This window comes from Amaranthus tricolor, chromosome 12 (assembly GCF_026212465.1).
Source record: "Amaranthus tricolor cultivar Red isolate AtriRed21 chromosome 12, ASM2621246v1, whole genome shotgun sequence".
In the NCBI taxonomy this organism is placed as follows: domain Eukaryota; kingdom Viridiplantae; phylum Streptophyta; class Magnoliopsida; order Caryophyllales; family Amaranthaceae; genus Amaranthus; species Amaranthus tricolor.
This window is the reverse complement of record NC_080058.1, coordinates 3,057,743-3,066,734: the sequence shown is the minus strand read 5'-3', so window position 1 is coordinate 3,066,734 and position 8,992 is coordinate 3,057,743. Positions and strand designations below refer to the sequence as shown.

The window sequence follows — 8,992 nt, the reverse complement described above, 5'->3', positions numbered from 1 at the left end:
AATTTCCTGTAAAAGAAAAACTTTTAAATAAGTTACTTATTCTGTCTTTATAAAAGTGTCGTATTTTTTATTTTAGTTCGCTCTTTAAAATTTTATAACAGTGTCTCCACTGTTTTTTTTATTTTATTCACATATATTTTCTCTTTTTTATCCTACCACCTAATTTATTTATTTTTATCATTTTCTTAATATTTGTATCGTTATTAAATTGTTAGAGAACAAATTGGTGGTTTTCATCACCTTTTAACGATTTTTTAGAAAAAAAAAAGGAATATTGGCACAAATCTAATAGTTATTTAGTTGTGTTAGAAGACTTTTTTATACAATTCAATATATTTATTAGATTGTTTCTATCTAGAGTTATTCACAACTAAAAATTATAAAAAAAAAATTAACATTATCTAAATATGCAATAAGAAATATTAAATAAGATTTCATATAATTATATTTTTTCTTGTATAATAGCCGCAATTATGTATAAATGGCGTAGAATAATAATTAATAAACGGTGTAAAAATTGTTTTTGTTGAAAAAAAAGGGACATGTTTATATATGAACATTATATCTTTAGTTAATTCGACACTTTTGACTATTAGCAACAAGTTTATTATTGTCCTCTAATAGAGAAAATCTGACTTTTTTATTCTTTATTTCAATTTCATTTATAAAATTCACTACTAATAGTCTAACGTAAAAGCATATTCCGGTTATCTTTTTATGAACGCTGGAACTTCTAGATGATGAAATACATTTAATCATCTTTGTTGACTTATATAACAAGCATTAAAATGACTATCCAGTGGGAGAAGAGACAAATAATATTCCGTCAAATTGATATAGACGTAAATATTTGAAATTAATATAACTTTAAGCCCACGAAATGAAAGAAAATTAAAGGCACGAGTATACTCTTCTGTGGCCTCTAGGATAATAGAAAAAATAAAAATTGTATTTTTAAGGAAAATATAAATATATGATAATAAATAAAAATAGAGAATAAATTATATAAAAAAAATTAAAAGAGAGTTAAAATATACAAATAAAATTGAAAAAAGTGGCGGACTATTATTCAAAAATAAAAATGGTGCAAAAACAAATAAGTCAACCTTAAAATGATAAATTAAAGTTTTGTCCTAAACAAAATAGCTCTAAGTACAAATGAGATTAAAATCAAGAAAAGTGAGGTGACACAATGTACACTTAAAGTCTTAAAATGACTATTTACAATCTTAAAATCATTACTTATAGTTTTAAAGTTACCACTTTTTATAGTTTTAAAGTTACCATTTTTTATAGTTTTAGAGTGATCACTTACAATCTAAAAGTGTTCATTCAGAGACACATACTAATTATATGGGCTTGTCTCATATTTGAGACAGTCTCATATAAGAATTGTTGATATTTTGTAGGAATGTGGGAGAAATATACGGATGAAATGAAAAAGTAAGTAAAATGTGTTGGGATGGGTTATCCCACATTGACAAATTAAAGATGGGGTGCACACACTTTACAAGCCAAACTTTAAGTGTGCACCTCGTGTCCCCCCATTAATGTGCTGGCATTCACAATAAGTCCAGCTCAATTTAAAATGGTATCTGAGCCGATAGTTTGATCAAAAAATTAAAAAATGGTAGATCCGAAAAGAATGGCGTTCCTACCCTAATTGATTACTCCAACATGCGAACTTGGTGGGGTTCGCATGTGAGGGGGGCATTGGGACGAGTTATCCCATATCGACAAATTAAAGATGGGGTGCACACTTTATAAGCTATTGGAGACCTTCTTTTCATTGCCATATGGTTTTGGGATGGTGTATACCCCTTGGCTTGTAAAGTGTGTGTATTTATAATAAATCCAGCCTAATTTAACAAAATGTGTGAATAAAACTTAAAAAAAGCAATATGTTATAATAAAAAAATAGAACAAATTGAATATGATTACTGAAAAAGAAAAATATGGTAGTACGTGAAAAGAAACTAAGTCCACGTGTTTGAAAATTTCGTAGCAATTGTATTTGCATGAATCATCCATGGAATCTCAACGACTTTCTTATCTAGACAAAGTTCATAACCATTGGATGATTTAATGTTTATTTTTGTGATTCCTTGGAATTCAATTCAATAGATATAGCCGCCTTAATGTTTTCTACTCCAAAATTTTTTGACTATTGGACGCTATTATGAAGCCAATACATTCATGTCTCTTTGATTTTTTTATTATTTTTTATTTTTTTCTTTCTAATTATATTTAGTAGCAAACGCTAAATGACGGATTATAGATGTGTATTTAAGAAACTTCTAAGAAGTATACTTCTAATTATGGAGATGAATTTATCAATCTTTTTGTTATAACTTATATATGGAAGAGTTGGTTCCGCCTTTAGTATTTTTTTAATAGTGAATCTTAAAAGTAAAAATATCATAGAACGAACATGATTTTTGGTTTAATGATTTTTTATTATTATGTTAGATTGAAAGCAATTTTTGTGTAATGAAATACGGCTTGAGAAAAAATTTGATATTATATTTTTTAGGGTTCAAATTAATAACAAAACCACATCATCTATATACTTCAAACAAAAGTTTGTGCCACATCAATAAAGGTAAACGTAATAGTACGTACATTATCAGTTTTATGCATAAAGTAAGGTTCGGGTGGAAATTTTTTTCCTGAAAGATGTGGATAAACTATACTTTTTCCCGCAAGGAGGAAGTAAAGAGATGCGTGTAGTTAAAAAACCTCTCAGCTGAATTGCCTAGTAGAGATTAAATTTTAAATATTCTGCTCAACATGCAAATGCTTTATTCATTGAACTACAAGTGCTTTTGATTTTGTGTCACATTAATGTTCTTCAATAAGCCCTCTTGTAAAAATAATTTGTAATTTATATATTTTAAAGATCTTTAAATAAATTTAAATTAAATTTTTTTTCTAACATAATTCAAGCAGCCAATCACATTAAAATTTCAATTAAAAAAGACAATTTGTAATTTGTTAGAATAAGATGATAAAAGTATTAGGAGACTGAAATCTTATTATTTAAGAAATAGAGTGTTATACAAGTTTTGATAAATTAATTCCTTGAAGTCGATGTTTTGGCCGCCTGCCATTAATTTTAAAAATAGGTTTCCAGTTATTCATATCTTAGATTATTAATACCCTTTCACTTATTAGATGATGTTTTTATTTTTGTCTTTGTCTTTTTAAATATCATTCTTTTATTTATTTTTACGTAGTTATTTTTATTTATTTGTATGTATTTTATTTATTTATATGTTTTTGAGTACTGGGGATTTTTCTGAGGATTCATCCGTAAACCTTTTTCGAGCCAATGGACTCTTTGATCACATTTTTTTCCTTTATGAATATGAGCGGGATAAACTGAATATTATGATGATGATATTTTCACTTTTTATACCTTTAGAGTTTTTCTAATTTAAATTTTTGTCAATTTTTAAAAATTTACAATATTTTTATTTTAGATATTATTTCCACTGTTTTTTTTAATATTTATTCACTTTTTTTTTCTCACTTGTAATCATATTGGCACAATTTAATAACACCAATTTTTTTGCCTTACCAATTAAGTCTCCATATTGTTGGAGGCAATAAATATTTAAATGACTAGTAAACATAGTACTGTGCTTCTGTTCAACTCCCACTTAAGAATACAATCAAAAGACAACTATTTATGACTTTTATTTTCAGAAAAATTCTCTAATTGGGGAAGAAATTGGATGAAAGAGACTTGCTCTTTTAGCTTATATTATTTGTCGTACCTTAAAATTTTCTTTATTTGACAAAAATCCGCACATCAAATAATTAAAAGCGATAAACTTAAAAGAAATAGGGGAATAGACTAATGACTATAGTCTAATGCTTTTGTTTTCTTGGAAAAAAAGGGACAAATCAAGGTTTAATGGTCATTACAACTTAATGGATAAAGAAATTGAAACAATGCAATTTGAAAAATAATAATTGCATCTCTTCAAATTGAGACTAAATTCAAATGATTTGCTTAAGATGATCACACTTATCAGACCGTAAAAAGCTAAGTTAATGAGAAAATTTAAAAGTTAATTTAAATATTAATTATCAGTAAATAATTTTGAATTTAACTTTATAATATTGTCATGTGACGTGCACACATACATACATACATATACATACATATATATATATATATATATATATATATATATATATATATGACTACTTCGAATTTAACCTACACACGACTAGAGAACAATTCATATTTGAGATCGACCCATCAATAAATGGTTATTTCAAACCTACATGTTATCAAATGAACCCTAACTTTAACATTATTAGGATAGATTGACTATTTATAATACAATACTAATATTGATGCTTCACCGACACATTGACTACTTTATCCAAATTAAAAATTAACATTATGGATCATGTTACGCTGAAACACGTATATATATTATCACCAAGAGAAACTTAATTACAAGTACATAATTAATTCTCCTATTACCGTTCCATGCAACTACTATAAAGAAACACATTCTTCTGTGTTTTTAGCAATATCAGTTCAATATATGTTTCATTAGATACAAGTTAAGATCATATTTCATATTTGTATCTGTAATACATCACCAGCGATTATGTGCTTAAAGTATATTCCTCCATCTTCAAGTCGCGCTTAGACAAAATTGAAGATCGCGAGTAACTGGAACTCGACAGTGCATAGGGGCATCGTACCTACATAAAGTTCATACTGAGCAAGTTTTTCTTATAGAGCGTAACATGATCCGAACAAACGAATTTATTGAAACTCTACTAAATCAAATGTGTATGTACTTACTACATCCATCGCTTATGAGAACCGACATCTTTGGTACTACTCTGAGTTCGTCTTCTGTTAGAAATATGTTTCAAGCTTGCACTTGCTAAGACTTGGTTTTGCATTGATGGGGTGGACGAGTACTGTCTTTGATTCAATGATTTCTCCTTGAGGGGACTCACTTGTCTGGATTTCAGGACCTGAAGAGACAATTTGGCAGGTCTCAATTTTGGGTTTTTCTTTGGTACATTCTCGTCTGAAAAGCTTTTCTGCACTGGTGTGTTCGCTACAGCTTCTACTACGACTTCACTTTGAACATCAGAGGTATTCTGCTTCTTCGAGGAGCTGTCTGAATCCGAAGACAAAGGGCTATCCATATCGTAAAGTAGATTATCTGACATTGTAGGTAGCTGCTGTTTCTTTTCCAAGTTCGTCCCAGGGAATGAACGCCTTCTTGTTCTAGTCAAGTTTACCACCTGGAACCGGGCAAAGTTTTGGGTGAAAACTATATACGAGGGCCAATGAGTTCATATTCGTTCAAATATGTTTTTTTTAGCTGAGCCATGTGTTATGAGCAATGAGCTTAAATTAGGTGTATGCAAAATTGACTTACATTTACAGTCTGTTTGATTGTCGGTTTTAAATGGTGGGAATTTTAATAACGGAAATTGGTGATATTCTGGAAGGAAAATCTCTTGACAAACTTAATACTCGTGTATTAGGCCATATTGTCTCGCATGGATGATTGTTCTTAGATGATACATTATGCAACATATATACAATTAAAGCTGTACCTTCTGTTCCAGAACAATGAGATCCTTTTTCAACTTTGTAATCATTGTGTTCTTCCTGCAAATAACTTCTTCGAGTTCTACGATTCTCTGTCGAGAAAAGAATCAAAACTATTAGCCCTGTCTTGACCTTTACTTGATGCACTAACAAAAGAATAGTAAGGGCAAGGCGTCTTACTTTAGACGTTGCAACATCCTTTGAGCGAATAAAGGCAGATAGTTCCTTTATAGCAGTATCTTTTTCTTCACATTCCTTCTTAAGGTTGTATGTATCTTGTTCTATTGCTAGGTTATTTAGCTGAAAACCACATACAAAACAAACGAATTTGATACTATACTTCTCAGCCTATGTTACTTGGACTCATAGGTCATTGTCAAACACGAAAAAATCTCTAATTTTTTGAGTTGAACAGAAGTTTCAAAGTGTCATAACCATGTCTGATTGTCAAAGATTTGACACAGGAACTTAGTAAAGTGAAGAGTTCAAATAACAGGGATTATAAGTAAAAACTACATAAACGTCGGTTACTCTATTACCTGTAAATCTGTGGCTGAAGTGACACTGGAGGCCCAATCAGACAAATCAGACAGACGACGTTCCTCTTGTTCTGCTTGATTAGATATGGACAGTCTACTTCTAAACATCTCATCACCACTACTAGCTTTCACTAGTGAGTTACCCTAGCACATTACAATCAAACACGTTAACTGATAAAACTTCTAAAGCTTGGCAAACACACAATTTAACCTATGATGATGCATAAGTATAGTCTTATGCTGAGAACACACAACTAATGTGGCTCGACGTTGATCATTTTGATAGTTTCCACCTACAAGAGATCAAGCAAAGCCAAATGTATACTCACCGAAAAATCAATTGACTCTGCTCGACGTTGATCACAAAACCAGCAGTCACTGCAAACAGAATCAGATTTCCCAGGCAAAGATGATCTCGTAGATGAGTGATCAAGGATCTTGGATGCTGGTAGATTAGCTTTTTCTTGAGGATGATCTTTATTACAGTTCATTTGCACGCATAAATCATCGAGCTTTTGCTGCATGCTCGCCAAAATCTCATCCTACACGGGCAATAAGAAGGAAAAATGAATACCTCTACACACTCGTAGTCATCACAATACTCGAATCCAAATGAATTTACTTCGTATTACTTAATCGCCATCACATCCTATGATTTTAAAACTAAACAGAGATGCTTAATCCTTAATGGTGTAAGATATACGGTTTTCTGGTTTCCAATCATAACGACAATGGTAAAATGACTCGTTTAATAAATGTACACTTCTAGTTTTTGAAGTTGCAGATGATGTTTACTACTAACTTTGTGTTGTTAATGACACGAGGTTAATTACATGTTTTACTCATTATAAAAACCAAAATCAAAAATGAAACTGAAGCAATTAACATGCAAGTATCAAACCGAAATTTAGGTCCCTAAATGCATTGAAAGAGATCCAAATTAAGAAATTTTTAGCCAATTCTATAATTTTTAGCCAAAGACAAAGGAATGAAACAAAAAGACCTTTATATAGTATTTACCCATTAAAGGTGTCAACTTTTGAAACATCAACATCATTATCATCATCATCATCTAAGCAAACACCTTTCACTTTTCAATTCATTAAAAGCTCCTAATTCCTCAGATTCTAAATTACTACTCCCAAATCAACATTATCAAACTCATAAACCCTATATACATAATCTTCAAAAGAAACTTTTAACTAGGACCCAGAAGTCCCACCAACATTTTCAAATTAATATGTAAATCACCCATCAAACAAGAAACAATACCCCACTTAATTCAGCATTTAGACCATCACAAATCCACCATAAAAATTCAGTAAAATTGAAATTCAAAAAACCCCACATACATGAAAAATTCACACTTTTCAATCACATAACTAACTATCTTACAGAATTTTATAACTTCCGAAAAATCCACTACAAAAAATTTGTAAAAATTCAAATTAGAATAACAAAATCCCATATTTAAAGCATTATAATTGTCACCAACATAATTTAACGAGCAAACAGGATTTTAATTTTTCAAAATAAAGAAAAGCTGCAAATTGGGAATTATACAAACCCTAAGTTGAACACAATTTCTGAGACGAGCAATCTGACGATTCTTCTCACATTTAGCAGTGGCGACAGCAACAACAGCCACGATAAGAACACGATGAATAGGGCTAAAGAGTTCCCACGCCACGGCTTCCTTTCGGCTTAACCCACCACCAATGGCTTGAGAAGAGGTAGCTTCTTCGGCTCCGATAAGCCGACCCTGGAGAGAAATCCAAGCCACAGTTGAAGCTGATGATGAAGCAATCTTTTTTCTGATGCCAGCTTTAATTGGGCTGTTTGGCTTGGAGAACTGGCTTGAAAGACGCCGATGGTTGAGTGAAGAAGAGAAGATTGGGATAGGTGAGAAAGTTACCAAATGAGCCGGCTTGAAAGCAGCTTCGTTGATGGCGGCTTCTTCTTCCATGGAGAAGGAGAATTGAAGAGGGTTGTATTGAATTTGAATAATGGTGTTGTAACTTGTAATAATGGGTGAGTTAAGGAAGGGTGTGGAAAATGAGGGATTTTGTGTGTTTTGAAATGTTTGGATTTTATTGATATGGGAGGGAATGTTTGAAAACATGGGAAGTGAACGTTAGATGGAATATTAGGGTTCGGACTTGGGAGCTTGGATTGAATAGATATGGTTGGCATTAGGTGCGGAAAATAGATTCGACCTTTAACTTAAATCGTAATAGAATTTTTTTAATATGAGAATAAATTGAGTTATTTTAGCAAAGTGAGAAGATTTGAGAGTTACATTAAAATGAAATAAATAAAATAATTATTATTATTTTTCCTCGACCACGTTCATAACAAGCTTTCCCCTAGCAACATCAATAAGCGTCTGAGCAGTGGTACTGTATCACAAGTATATCCAAATTTCAAAATCACAAGGAAGAACAAGTTTTCTCACCTTTGAGGCCACATCCATCAAAATGCGGTCGGATTAGACAACGATACTGTATCATTCATAATTAGAGAAAAAATACCCCTATTTATATAAAAGCTCAAGAACTTAAACATAGAAATTAAAATAACACAATATCTTAAATTCCTGAAATAGAGGGATAATATTCTAACACAATATTTTCCAAAAATAAAGAGATAATATAATATCAGAGTTTATTTTGTTTTTTTTTTCCTACAGCTACAATCAACAATCAACAAGTAGCAATGTCATCCTAGTAGGAGTAAGCTCATTCACAATACTCAACCTCTTATACATGGAATAAGGGATTAGCACTAAGATCACAAAAAGCTCTTCGCAGTGGTACTGGGCTTCTTCTTGGCAATCTCATAACTACCATTGTTA

General features: G+C 31.0%; 1 protein-coding gene across 2 annotated transcripts; it reads right to left on the bottom strand.

The window, feature by feature from the left end:
• Positions 1-4,427: 4,427 nt before the first annotated feature.
• On the bottom strand, positions 4,428-8,860 carry LOC130796751 (uncharacterized). 2 transcript variants are annotated; one of them, XM_057659124.1, is made up of 7 exons: positions 7,706-8,860; positions 6,468-6,680; positions 6,139-6,282; positions 5,780-5,899; positions 5,605-5,691; positions 4,832-5,286; positions 4,428-4,744 (listed from the first exon to the last, which is right to left on the bottom strand). In XM_057659124.1, exons 1-7 carry the CDS (start codon positions 8,258-8,260, stop codon positions 4,729-4,731), a joined length of 1,590 nt encoding a protein of 529 aa, XP_057515107.1. In that variant the 5' UTR covers positions 8,261-8,860; the 3' UTR covers positions 4,428-4,728. The 2 variants fall into 2 exon arrangements, with proteins under 2 accessions (XP_057515107.1, XP_057515108.1); XM_057659125.1 differs by having other exon boundaries at positions 4,428-4,728; positions 7,706-8,788.
• Positions 8,861-8,992: the final 132 nt, after the last annotated feature.

Coding starts and splice junctions, on each gene's coding strand:
- LOC130796751 (XM_057659124.1), bottom strand. CDS start 8,260: ATGTTTTCAAACATTCCCTCCCATATCAATAAAATCCAAACATTTCAA. Junction 6,681..7,705: donor GAAATTGTGTTCAACTTAGG/GTTTGTATAATT, acceptor TTGCCCGTGTAG/GATGAGATTTTGGCGAGCAT. Junction 6,283..6,467: donor CAGAGTCAATTGATTTTTCG/GTGAGTATACAT, acceptor GTAATGTGCTAG/GGTAACTCACTAGTGAAAGC.